Source organism: Sus scrofa, chromosome 13 (genome assembly GCF_054392235.1).
Source record: "Sus scrofa isolate SSC_HxYL_T2T_F1_AM1 chromosome 13, Sscrofa_HxYL_maternal_Yorkshire_Landrace_v2.0, whole genome shotgun sequence".
In the NCBI taxonomy this organism is placed as follows: Eukaryota; Metazoa; Chordata; class Mammalia; order Artiodactyla; family Suidae; genus Sus; species Sus scrofa.
In genome coordinates this window covers 55,333,325-55,347,671 of record NC_139395.1, presented here as the reverse complement: position 1 = coordinate 55,347,671, position 14,347 = coordinate 55,333,325, and the positions used below count along the sequence as shown (strand labels likewise).

Genomic DNA, 14,347 nt, shown 5'->3' with positions numbered 1-14,347 from the left:
GGGGGGAGGGCGAGATTTCAGTGATAAATGTATCCACTGTGAAGATTCACAAAATGGTATTTCTTCTTCACCTGCACCATATTTGTTATGTGATATTTAAAGTGAATTCATTGTTTTGACTCTTAAACACTCTCTCTGGTGACAGTACTCAACATGTATAGGTATGCCTGCAAGTCCTTTCTGTTCAGTTTCAAGAGGAGAGGCAGGGATAAGAGGCCTGCCTGGGTTCACGAGAGGAAGGAAGAGGAAGCAGCACCTGCTCCTGCTCAGGGAGCAAGCCTGACTGAAAAGGATGCTTATCCACCAGTTACCAGGAGGTTTTTATGACAGATAGATAGAATCAGTCCTTGGGAGAAAAAGATTATAGTCAGAACTGAGGAAACCAAACAAAACAGACCATAAGTCAGAAGGACAGGGCAGATATGGAAATGGGAGGACAAAGAGCAAGAGCAGGTTCCAGGGCACAGGAAGCTGGGGTGAGAAGCAGGTAAGGACTAAGGCTTGACATGTGTGAGGGAGCCTGAGCTGCCACTATTCCTTCTCTAGTTGTTTGCTGCCTATGTTAGGAAGGAATGGAGGTTTAAATTAGTTGCTCAAGGGTCAGAACAGTGGCTTAGTATTAAATATCATATATAAAAGTGGAAACATGTAAGATGCAGACGCTAGACTACACATTTCTGCTTATTCACAGGTTACCCAAAAAACTTTTGCTCTTGAAAAAAGTGAAATTATTAAATGCATATGAAGTAAAATAAAAGCAAAATGAACAAGAGAAAGATGAATTTTGTATATCACCTATATGTGGAATCCTTAAAGTAATGCCAAAGACTCTACAAACAAAACAGAGGCAGGAGTTCTCACTGTGGCACAGTGGATTAAGGATCTGACTACAGCAACTCAGGTTGCTGCGGAGGCATGGGTCTCATTCCCTGCTCAGCGAAGTGGGTTAAAGATCCGGCATTGTCACACTTGTTGCATAAGTCCCAGCTGCAGCTTGAATTCTATCCCTGGCCTAGGAACTTCCATATGCCGTGGATGCGGCTGGGGAAAAAAAAAAAAACAGAAACAGTCTCACAGATATAGAAAACTAATTTATGGTTACCAAAGGGGAAAGAGAAAGGAGGAGGTATAAATTTGAGGAGTATGGTATTAACAGTTACAAACACCTGTACATAAAATAGATAAGCAACAGTGACTTACTGCATAGCAAGGGAACTACATCCAATATCTTATAATAGCCTATAATGGAAAATAATTGGAAAAAATGTATAACTGAATCACTTGTCTATACACCTTAAATTAACACAGTATTATAAATCAACTCTAATTCAATAAAAATAAAATAAAAATTTAAAAATCAAAAACAAAAAGTGTCATCAGGGTAGGAAAGTGGTGTAACCTGAAGCATCTCTTCTCAAGATGTAATCTGTGGACTCATGATCCAAAAAGATGGAACAGTTGCAGATGCATTGAGGTAGGCAGTCTTCATATTCTGCCCTCCTCCCAGGAGATTCACTGTGTGTTAGAGGCTCTCAAAAGTCCTGCAAGGAAAACTGCTTGTTGACTTTAACTAAACATTTTTCATATTTTATTAACATGAAACCCTTTTATTTATAGCATAAAAGTGAGTTGTTTTGTTTAAAATTTCTTGATTGAATAAAATCTCTAAATCTTAACTTAAAATAACATCATTGTGGGAGTTCTCATTGTGGCTGTGTGATAACGAACCTGACTAGTATTTGTGAGGACGCAGGTTCAATCCCTGGCCCTCCTCAGTGGGTTAAGAATCCAGCGTTGCCATGAGCTGTGGTGTAGGTCACAGATGCAGCTTGGATCTGACGTTGCTCTGGCTTTGGTATAGGCCAGCAGCTGCAGCTCCAGTTCGACCTCTAGCCTGGGAACTTACACACGCCATGGGTGCACCCCCCCCAAAAAAAAATCATTTAGAAAAAGAATCCTGCAGTTATTTTTAGAAGATGAAATTAGATGCATCTTATACCAGAATAAGCTCCCACCATATACCAGAATAAACTCCAGAAAAATGAAACCATGCAAGTAACTGGAAGAACACATGCATGAATTTCTACAGAACCTGATTGTACAGAGAAACTTCCTTACTATGATTCAAAATACAGTGGCAATAAAAGAAAAGATTGATATATTCAACTATAGAAAAATAAAAACCTTTTGTGTGGAAAAAAAATCATAAACAAGCACAGATGACAAAATGAAGGGAAGAGACAAAAAATGATAGTAAAGGGGCAAAAGACAAGAACAGACAAGAAAAAAGGTACAGATATAAAACACACATGATACATGTATGTGCACATATATATGACATATGTGGCCTTTCCCATGTGAAGAGTCAACTCCACTCATAATGTTCACAATGAGAACAAATACCCAAAAAATGGAAATCAAAACTACTTTAAGATATAAGTTCTCATCTCTCAGATTGGAAAACATTAAAAACTGGACAACATAGTGTTGTGAAGTGTCTGTAGGGAAACGAGCACTCTCAGACATTGCTGGTGGAAATGCTAATGGGTACAGCCCTTGTGAAGACAATGTGTCAGTATCTAACAAAACCAAGTATACATTTACCTTTTTTTCCAGGAATCCCACTTCCAAGAATTTTCCCTTGAAGATACATCTCCAAATATACAAAAATAGATATGCCCCAAGTTATTCATTGTAACATTAATTTCAATGATTGCAAAATATTGAAAACTTGCCCGAGCATAAGTGAGTGGTGAAATAAACATACATTCACATGGTGGAGTACTGTCTGACTATAAAAAAGTATGAGGAAGCTCTCTTCAAACTGGTATGAGTGATTTCCAGGATATATTTTAACTTGAAAAAAAAAAACTGAAAAAGAGTAATTATAGTATGCTTCCTTTTGCATTTGAAAGAAGAGGAATGAAAACATAGATGTGTATCTGCTGAGTTTTTACAAAAAAGAAACATAGAAAAGAGACACCAGAACTAATGCAATTGATTACCTCTGGAGGAGTGAGTGGGGATGGTGTTGAAGTGATGCAGGAGTGGAAACAGATCAGAAGGAATGAGGGAAATCTAACTCTTACCTGAATATGCCTTTCTATGTAATTTTGACTTTTAGACTGTTAATATTTTGTGTACACATAATAACAAAAGTAATACAAATCAAGAATGGAGAAGAAAAACTAAAATGTAATACCAACAGAAGCAGATGATGCTAACGGTATTTCAAATGAATAATATAACCACACTGAAGATTTGGGGAAAAGAACTAGCTTAAGTAAATTTTGAACATGGTATTTTGATTAAAGATAGAAAGAGCCATAAACAGAGAATCCTGGAAAGTAGGTTTGAGATGTTTTATTTGTTATTCTGTTTTGTTTGCTTAGCAGTTCTGAAACTACTTTTGGTGTGTTCTGTACTTCAGAAAATAAGTAAATATACTGAGGCTAATGGGAGTCAGGTTCCTCAGCATTGGGAGGGAGTTACAAATATGGGAAAAGATGAAAATGACTCTGTGGTATTGTATTAGTATTAGAGAAATCAATACCAGCTCATGGTTATAGATCAGGGTCCATCAAACTTTCTCTGTACAAGGCCATGTAACAAATATTTAACTCTGTCATTACAGACAATACATAACCAAGTGAATATGGCTAGATTCTAATAAAGCTTTATTTATGGACACTGAAGTATGATTTTTTTATAATTTATAAACATTACTATTTTGGGGGAGTTCCTGTCGTGGCTCAGCAGAAACGAATCTCACAAGCGTCCATGAGGACGCAGGTTTGATCCTTGGCCTCACTCAGTGGGTTAAGGATCTGGCGTTGCCATGAGCTGTGGTATAGGTCGCAGACATGGCTTGGATCCCAAGTTGCTATGACTGTGGTATAGGCCAGAAGCTACAGCTCCAATTCGACCCCTAGCCTGGGAACCTCCATATGTCGCAGGTAAGGCCCTAAAAAGCAAAAAAAAAAAAAAAAAATTAATTTCATTTACTTTAAAATTAAATAAAATATATAAACTTTATTGTTTTAATTTTTTCAACCATTAAATATATAAAAACTATTTTTGTTTTGCAGACCCTACCAAAACGGGCAGTGGGCCAGACTTGGCCCATGAGCATACCTTGCCAACCCCTGTTTAGATAGATTATGATATAGCTAGCTTGCTAGATTATAGATAGGTAGCAAATGAGATAAAATGTTTAAATTGGGGAATCAAGGTGAAGGATATATAGGAGTTTTTTTGTACTTTCTTAAAAATTTTTCTACAATCTGAAATTACAATCTGAAAAAACAAACGAAAAAACCTCTGTACTTCCCATAGCTACTGCTGAGAAAAAAAAAAAATACATTCCAGATCATTGGCCTAAGGTAATATCTTACCTTTCATAACACCTATATTTTTCTACACATCCATGGACTACAAGTAGAAGCTACTACTGCTATTGTGTAGAGTTTATAATTTGTCACTGAGAGTGTCAGCATGTGATAACATTATTTTTCTCCTGTTCATCCTTGTTCTCCATCACTCTTACAGAGTAATGAGGTCACTGGGCTGGTAATTTGTATGTGACTTTGTAATTTTCTATAATGTAGGAATTTTTTGGTCTACTGTAATTAAATGGGCTAAATAAAAGGTGCTTATCAGAAAATGCCCCATTAGCTTGGCAGTCTGTGACAGATCCTTTCTGATGTCCTTAATGTGTTATTATGAAATTCAGTTACACAGCAAGCTCACCTTGCTTATTTCACTAGCCATAATCTAGTGATAGCTAAAGTGAGCAGTGAATGAAAGTATCTTAAAATAATACAAATAGGAATTGAGTAATTTTTACATTAACGTACTTTTTATACAGGAAAAGCAAATGGCTTGCAAAGAAAACCTCTACTGTATAGACTTGTTTTGGGGGGGGTTGTTTTTGTTTTTGTTTGTCTTTTTAGGGCCACACCCATGGCATATGGAGGTTCCCAGGCTAGGGGTCTAATCGGAGCTGTCGCCACCAGCCTACACCACAGCCACAGCGACACAGGATCCGAGCCACGTCTGCGACCTACAGCACAGCTCACGGCATCACCAGATCCTTAACCCACTGAGCAAGGCCAGGGATCGAACTTGCAACCTCATGGTTCCTAGTCAGATTCGCTAACCACTGAGCCACAACGGGAACTCCCAGACTTGTGATCATTCTACAATCCTTTCCTGGTTTAATTCCAACAGAATCCAATTCCTACCTTGGTTTATCATTGTAGCTAAAGCCATACTGTTATCTTCATTGATAATGAGGGTGATAGTGGCCATAGCTAAAATTTTTTGAGTGCAGCTCTGTACCCAGGTCCATGCCAAATGCTTTTCATTCATGTTTTTCATTTGATCTTAACAACAAACTATGGAGTACTGTTACTATCATCTTTTTATAGATAAGGCTTAGCAATGTTGTAAGTGACTTGCCCAAGTTCTTACATTAAGAAGCATGGAGCCAGGATTGACCAGAAAAACCGATGCTCTTAGTTACTGGTCAAGTCTGTCTCCCATTGTAAATAAAAGACAGCAGGAAATACAGAAATTTAGGAAGAAATTTTTTGGCCATGAGGACATGTTCCTATTGAGAAGAATAAGGTCAGTGATACAGGGTGCTAATAACAATGCAAGAAATAGATTCACTTTGGAAAATCTTTCGCATTCCCCTGCCTGCTGTGTTCCCCTGGAGAAGCTCGGTAGCAAGTTTGCAGATGAGAAGGATTTGAAGTAGAAAACACAGTGACTCAGGCCTCCTGGATGTCACTGACTTGCATCACACCCACCCAGGTATCTGCTAGAGGGAGCTGGGAAACAGAAAAAGAATGGAAAGAAGGGAAAAGATTGGGAAATGAAGTTGGCAGTTAGAGGCAGAGGGACTGGGAGTGTAGGGGAGGCTTTCTGGAGTGATTTGCCCCCATTTGTACCAGGAGAACTGAAATATTGAGTCACTCGGGGTTCCAGAGGCCCTCACTCTCCCTTCTTTTGCCCTCTCCTGCTCTAAAGCCCTGAGTTAATACATACCAGCTCCCACCATCGTAGTCCGTGACAGCTCCAAGACTAACTTCTGTTCTGAATCATGAAATGGAGTCTTGTCATCCACGACATGTGACTTTGTCAGGCCTTCTTACCCAAAGGTCCTAAGGAGCTATGTCTCTGTTGCATTTCTTCTGAGTTGTTGAAATAAATTTCTTAGGTGAGAGGAGCTGTGCTTATAGTTGAAATATCAACAGTAATAAACTTTTGAGAAGAATAGTCATCATTCAGTTGATGTATTTACTGAACAACTAGTTAGTTAAGTAGTTGACTCTGTGTTTATAGATTTATAGAACTGAATATTACTTCCTCGATACCTTATTTTCTGAAACATAAAGGAGGAAAAATATTTCTTTGTGGAAGCCTGAGGGAGTTAAAAATTCAGGGGAAAGGTAAAATCTATATTGAAATTACAGACATATTTTTCTTCTTTTCTTTTTAGGGACTGGTTAAATATGCTGAGCCCACCAATTGTTCCTCCCAGTCACCAGCCAGCAGAGCAGCATCAGGATTCTTCTGGAAGCTTGAGTGCTCAAGGTGGGAATATGAAAAATGCCATGCATAAATAAAAATCATTAACTATAAATAGAGAAAATAAAAATAAATTAAAAATCATTAACTATAAATAGAGAAAATCAGTTAATTTGAGATGCCAATGTTTTTATTAAATGCCAATTGCTTAGGCTCCGATAGTCAAAATGAGATCATCTGTGCCTCATTTTATAGGATTCTTTACAACTAAAAGGAATTTAAGAGAGAAATTGTCATTGTTCTCCAGAAGGTTAATCCCAGGGCAAAATATAGTCTAAGGTGTAAAAGCAAGGCTTTGGTGTCAAGTCGACCTTCATCTGAATTCTGGCAACTCCTTCTATATGCCTTTTATGAATTTTGGGTTTATAAAGTAAGACTAATAATAGATGGTGCCTACCTGCAAGTTTTTCATGAAGATTTGGTAAGATGTACTATATATGAAATACTTGGAATAGCACCTCCCAAATACCAGCTGTTAGTATTATTACAAAGCAAACCCAATACTCCAGCATCACCGAGACCCATGTTTTCATTAATACAGACAATACAGCCTTTTCATTAAAGCAAAGACTGGAACGGAGCTGCATTAAGTTATACTAGTAATGGAAAAATTGGAAGGGAGCAGGAATGAAAATTTGCCTGGGGTTCTCCTTGCTGGTGAGAGCTGTAGAAATGCCCCATTAGTTTCTGACTGTGAACAGTGAAGGTGTCTATCAGGAGTGTGTAGGAGAGGAACAGAGAAGAATCTTTGGTGGAAACAGAAGGGTTGAGATGGGAGTAGAAGGGGATCTAAAATGGGTAACTGGAGTGACAGACAGCTTCAGAGTGGGACTCCCCGAGAGAGTTTTCCAAGTTGGATTGTGAAGATGGAAGCTCTATATCTATAAAGTTAAAAAAAAAAAAAAAAAGCAACTGAAACCGGATAAATGTCTCCAACAAAGGTGCCAGGTTTTTTTTCCCTAACTGCCCCAGGGAGAAAGTGGAACATCCCATTTTTCTTCAGGTACAGAGAATTCAGACTGAGCGCTCATACATCTGAGTTGTACATTTTGGCCGCTCAAGGGATGGAGATGTCGCTGTGATTTACTATCTAAAATAGCTTGTGCCCCTCAAATTGAGAATCTTTTTAGAGGTGTACATTTATAATTACTTAAGACAGAAAAATATGATCTTCGCAGTGAAAAGGAGACCTTGCTATGAGGGAACAAATAATATGTTACGTTAAGTGTCCTAAATAAGCCACAGGAACTGAGAGTGTAGTTCTTAAGCAGAGGCACCCAAGATCTATAGTAGTGATGTGTAGCTAAAAGGATGCCTCAAAGTCACCATCACAGAGTTCCCATCGTGACTCAGTGGTAATGAACCTGACTAGTATCCATGGGGACATGGATTCAAACCCTGGCTTCACTCAGTGGGTTAAGGATCTGGTGTTGCCGTGAGCTGTGATGTAGGTCACAGACGCAGCTTGGATCTGGTGTTGCTGTGGCTGTGGTGTGGGCCAGCGGCTGCAGCTCTGATTCAACCCCTAGCCTGGGAACTTCCATATGCCATGGATGCAGCCCTAAAAAGACCAAAAAAAAAAAAAAAAAAAAGTCAAAAGTCATCATCACAGAGCAATGTTTTGACAGCAGGAGCTCAATTATGTTGAAGGTAAACAGAACTTGCATTGAGGGCAAGTTAACAAATTTAACTCAGGACTGTGGAAATGTTCCAATCAGTTTTAACTAGATCTGGCAATCCTTCTCCCTGTCACCCTAGATCTTCGAGTGCTATCCCTTTCCATTTTCTGAGAGGCTTGGGTAATTTGTAGCTAATTAAGACCATCAAAAAGTAGTGTTTCCTATTTGGTTAATCTTTACATGTCATTGGCTTAATTTTAGACAACATGCTTACCAATATACCAAGCTAGTGTTAATATATGATAAAGTGTTTGTCAAAGAAAAATAGCAGATTAAAATATCCAGTGTATATGGTCAGAAGGAGAAGGGCGGCATGGTTGTGGGCAGTCTGGGAAAAACTCTTCCTGGGTTTCTGTTACACAGTACGGTTAACTCAGCACCTACTGCATCCCAGACATTATACTCAGTGGTTACATTTAATCCTTACAGAGTATCACAAGGAAGATACTAATTTTGTATAGGTAGTTGTGGGGGGTTTTTTGTTTGTTTGTTTTTTGTTTTGTTTTGTTTTGTTTTTTTGGCTGCTCCTGTGTCACATGAAGTTGCCAGACTAGGAATCGAACCTGCACCACAGCAGTGACTGGGGCTGCTGCAGTGACAACACCAGATACTTAACCCTCTATGCCACAAGGGAACTCCCTGTAGTTGTTATTTTTTGCAGCTGAATAACTTTCCAAAGGTCAACTGAGCTTTCGAATAACTTCCCATTGGCAGAGCTGGGATTTAAATCCAAGCAGCCTGGCCCCAGGGCCCAACCACTGGTTTTATTTATTGTTTGTTTGTTTTTGTCTTTGAACCAAGTAAATAAAATATCTAATAAAAAATCTATATATAAAACACGAATTTAAAAATTACTTTTCTGTTTAGAGTTCCTGATCTACAGAAGGAAAAAAAAGAAAATATCTCAGGGTCTAAGTAGCTAAGTCCTTTAAGGAAAAAAATAAAAATCTCTAGTCACATGTTTCAACCCTGGACTTGTCTCTCCTTCCCACCCAGGCTTGTCAGAAATGCCCAGTGGCCACACTTCCTTCCAGGGAGTGAGTGGCTGAGGAGTGTAGTACCCATGTTGACCAAGCCTAAAGCAAGGCAAATTAAAAACCTTGGTGTAGTCCACTGCCCTAAATTTGACCTGACTCAATCAGTGCCAGAGTTAGAATTAGGACCCAGACTTCCTCCACATCAGCGCCTTTCTGCAGAACCATAGCACTAGGATGTGAAGGTGGTTTCAAAGGCTGGTTCAGAGGAAAAGAGGCTTTTCTAGCTTCAGACTTGTAGGATAAAAATAATAATAGTTATTGTATCACTTGTATCATCTTACTGTAAAACCAAGCCTATATGGGCACGTTAATTCTCAGAATAGCCTACTGAGATGTAGGTGCTATTATCACCCCCATTTTGCACATGGACACTAGGACATAGAGCAGGGAGGTGAGGCAATGAACCAGCACATCTCCATCTAAGATGGAGAGGCCGAGATGCATCCATGCAGCTAGAGGCATAAGTGTATTTTAACAGCAGGGAAAGATGGCCTGACCAATACAGAACTCTAGAAAACTTGTCCCAGGCCATACAAAAGTAAATGCATGCTTTATACCTATCCCTTGAATCCCTACTTTATTCAGTATAAATTTGTGTAACAGCCAGTTTCTGCTGGGTCAGAAAGTCTTGTGTGTAAATGCCACCTTGAAGTGAACAGTCCAGCTCCCAGCAGAGCTGACCAGCCAGCAGGAGCAGCACTGTACTCCATGTCATTGACTGGATGGAGAAATGGGCAGCTCTCTGTAGTTCCTCCTGGGCCATAATATACTTACCAGATATCAATTACCATGGGCACGGGTGCCCTTAACACTTATTAAAAATGTGTTTTCCTGGAGCTCATGTGAAATGTAAAAATGAGAAGTTAAGATTTCAGAACTTACTCAAGAAAACTACCAAACTGACCTTTTAAAAATGAACCAGACTTTGCTCGAAGAATAGTTATCAATTTCTTTTTGACATTTGTTCCTTTACAGATATGACCCTTAAATTATTCATACTTACCATCTCCAAAATGGAATAATAATGACTCTTCAGGCCTGTATACCTCTTGCAATTTGCATGGATTTTTAGTAAGAAAGGCAGTAAGATGGGCTTTTGGAGTTACCAGAGTCTCATAAAAATAACGTTCTTATATCTTTTGTACAGCAAAGCCACAGAAGATATTCCTTTATGAACATTGATTATTCTCCCACGAGACATAAATAAGCAGTGGATGCTTATTATATAGATGTAATATCGAAATTACTATGAAAGAATTTATAGAGGGAGTTCTCTGGTGGCCTAATGGTTAAGGATTCGGCATTGTCACTGCTGTGGCTCAGTTTTGATCTTAGGCCCAGGAACTCCCATACGCTGTGGTGTGGCCAAAAATAAAAGGGGGAGTTACAAGAAAATAAAAGAATTTTGTAGAAATCTCATGACTCCTCACAGTTAATTAGAGGGGAACCTGGCTCCAACAGAGGAATCCTTTCACAGTCCTATTTCCCACCACGCAATTGCATGACATTTATCTAATACTCGGAGTATAAAACTGGTCTTCCAAAATCAGTTTTATTGTTATCTCATCAGACATTATGCTTCATCGAACAACCATGGTACCCATAGTGCTTGACATGGCACCTGAGACATTGTAAACACACTTAAAATGTTTGATGAGTGGAATGAGGGCATCGTCTGCCCCTGGGACACAGGAGGAGGATTTGTCCGCTCTTTGGATCTTCCTTATATCTTTAAGATTTATTTAAAATGCAAGAGAGAACTTCACCCCAGAAAGTAATACCAGTGATGAAAATAGTGATAGAAGCCAGCATTAATAAAGCAACTGCCGAGTCGGGGAGAGGACAAGATGGCGGAGGAGTAGGAAGACACGCTCGCCCTCTCCCACAAACACAACAAAAAAAGCACATCTACAGAATAAATGACTCGCACAGAACAGCAACCAATCGCTGGCAGAGGAACCTAAACTCCAATAATGGCAAGAAATTCGTGACATTATTGGGCAGAACGGGAGAAAAGAGGAGAGTGAGAGAAGGCGAATCCGAGCGAGACGGGGGCTCCCGAAAGGGAACTGCGAGGAGAAAGGGATCCCGCACCCTGGAAAGTCACCTACCGGGCGAAAGATCAAACGAACCGGAGGAATCTCCAGATGCAGAGAAGAGTGTAGCAGTAAATTGGAGTACGGAAAAGCCGATCAAGAACCCAACGGACCATCTGAACTACGGGCAGAGTCACCAAAAATTGAGACGCCTGGGTGGGGGCTGGGCACCGAGACCTCCCCTCTGAAGGTTAGTCCCCGAGAGGGGGCCGGGGGACGCCTGGGTGGGGGCTGAACACCGAGACCTCGCCTCCGAAGGTTAATCCCTGAGAAAGGGCCGGGGGACGCCTGGGAGGGGGGCTGGGCACCGAGACCTCGCCTCCGAAGGTTAGTCCCCGAGAGGGGGCCGGGGGACGCCGGGTGGGGGCTGGGCACCGAGACCTAGGCTCCAGAGATTAGTCCCCGGGCTAGGGGGGCGGGGCAGAGCGGAAACTGCTTGGGAGGTCTAGAAGCCAGTTGACGGGGCAGAGACTGCCTGGGAGACTAGAAAACAAAGCTGTCGCAGAGGAAGGGAGCAATACTCCAGGAGTGGGGAAGGGGAAAGCCACATCAGAGGGAACCTGGGAGAAGAGCCTGGTCTGCGCCCGTGCTGGGGAGGGGAGAGAAGAAGGGGTGGGTCCCCATAGAATACCCCCCACGCCACAGCAAGCTTAGAGGCCCGCTAGCTAGCTGAAAACTCTGCTTCCCAGTGCATCCCCTCCCCCCACCCCCGCCACGCCCTCCGCTCTCACGGACCTGGGGCTGCCTGCCATCCAGGAGGGCTGGCCTCAACAATTGCCTGAAGCCTACCACCGCAGGGGCTGTCCCTGCACAGGCCTGCTTGCCCTTTGGAGGGGCTACACTTCCGCAGAGCAGCACCAAACAGCACCAGCCCCCGAGAAAAGGCCTGCAGCCTAGAAAAGCTAGAACAAGCTTAGCCAGGCTGTGAATAGATCGGCCTAATTCTCGGACGGGTTTTTCTGAGTCGGGTTGCCCCGGGGAGGAGCCTCTTCGGTTTCCAACGGCCCTGCTACCCGCCCAAGCCCCCAGGGGATGCTCTAGTGGACCAGCTGCATAGGACTGCCAGCCCCAGGCAGGACCCCCTGCAGCCCAGAAAAGCCGCAACAAGCTCAGCCAGACTGTGAAAAGATCCGCCTACATTCTCAGGCTGTCCTTCTGAGTTGGGCTGCCCTAGGGAAGAGCCTCTCAGGTTCTCAGTGCCCCAGATAGCTGCTCCAGCCCCCAGGGGGTGATGCACCCCTAAAAAGCAGCTGCCCAACACCGCCAACCCCCTGCAAGAACCCCACAGCCTAAAAACACCAGAGCAAGCTCTGCATGGCCAAGTGAAATCTGCTACCATCGCGGTGTGGACGTCTCAGTCCTGTCTGCCCTCAGGAAGTCCTCCTTTGCTTCAAAGAAACACTGTTAGCCCCATCAACACTCCAGAAAAGCCACACTGCCTCAAAAAAGATTGACCAACAACGCCAGCCCTCAGGAAATATTCCACGGCAGTGACAAGGCAAACACTGCCCGATCACGGAGAGTACAACTCCCTCAGGAGAAAGAAAACAACAAGCAAGATGAAGAAGCTGAGAAACCACTCCCAGTCAAACCAACAGGAGAACTCACCTAAAACAGTCAACAATGAAACAGATCTCTGCAGTCTGACAGACCTGGAGTTCAAAAGAGAAATAGTGAAAATACTGAAGGAATTAAGAGAAGATATGAACAGTAATGCAGATACCCTCAGAAAGGAACTAGAAAATATAAGGAGGAGCCAAGAAAAACTAGAACATTCATTTGCAGAGATGCAAACTGAACTAGGGGCAGTAAAAACCAGAATGAATAATGCAGAAGAACGAATCAGTGATATGGAAGATAGAATAATGGAAATCACTCAATCTGGTCAACAGACAGAAAACCGAATCAAAAAACTGGAAAGCAATATAAGAGACCTATGGGATAATATAAAGCGGGCCAATCTACGCATAATAGGAATTCCAGAAGGAGTAGAAAAAGATAAGGGAATGGAAAATATATTTGAAGAAATTATCACTGGAAACTTCCCAAATCTAAAGGATACTGGATTCAAGATACAAGAAGCACAGAGGGCCCCAAACAAACTGAACCCAAACAGACCCACACCAAGACACATCATAATAAAAATGGCAAAAGTTAGTGATAAAGAGAGGATCCTCAAGGCAGCAAGAGAAAAACAGAATGTTACCTACAAGGGAACCCCCATAAGAATATCAGCTGATTTCTCTACAGAAACACTACAGGCCAGGAGGGAATGGCAAGAGATATTTAAAGTGCTAAAAGGAAAAAATATGCAACCTAGAATACTCTATCCAGCAAGAATATCATTTAAAATAGAAGGGGAAATAAAAATTTTTTCCAACAAACAAAAACTTAAAGAATACAGCAACACAAAACCCAGGTTAAAGGAAATATTGAAAGGGCTTCTCTAAACCAAAAAGAAAGGAAGGAAAGGGAAGAAAAAAGAAAAGAAAAAAAAAAAGAAGAAGAAGAAGAAGAGGAAGAACTAGGACTGAGGAAACTGCAATCAGAGAGAAGTCACTCAGATAAGCCAGCATACAGATTTAATCATGAACATGCTTCAAACAAAATAAAATTAAAAAGAAAAAAATAAAAAAGAGTCATCAAAACCATAAAATGTGGGCAAGGGATGTCAGGAGGTAAATAACCCTTTTTGTTTATATGTATGTCTCTCTTCTTAATTTTAATATAGTAATGAAGTGTTTGAACTTACAGGACCATCAGGCTAAAACACACATTTATGGGAAGGGGTTAGCATACTTAAAAAACAGGGCAATCACAAGCCAAAACCAAATATTGCATTTGCAAAAAATGAAAAAAAAAAACCACTCAAGCAGATAATAACAGGAGACCATCCAACCAAAAAAAAAAAAAAAATGGAGAACCATAGAATCAACTGGAA

The 14,347-nt window shown here is 41.1% G+C and overlaps 1 protein-coding gene across 50 annotated transcripts in view; it reads left to right on the top strand.

The window, feature by feature from the left end:
* The window catches only part of CFAP20DC (CFAP20 domain containing), a 282,882-nt gene that overhangs the window by 257,788 nt on the left and 10,747 nt on the right, over positions 1 to 14,347 (top strand). For 45 of the 50 annotated variants that reach the window (XM_084988731.1, XM_084988729.1, XM_084988730.1 and 42 more), the window contains one exon: positions 6,506 to 6,600. In XM_084988731.1, the coding sequence (XP_084844857.1) occupies positions 6,506 to 6,600 (95 nt within the window). Of the gene's footprint in view, positions 1 to 6,505; positions 6,636 to 14,347 lie in introns of those variants that run through there. The other 5 variants (XR_014823405.1, XR_014823403.1, XR_014823404.1 and 2 more) reach the window with 1 other exon arrangement.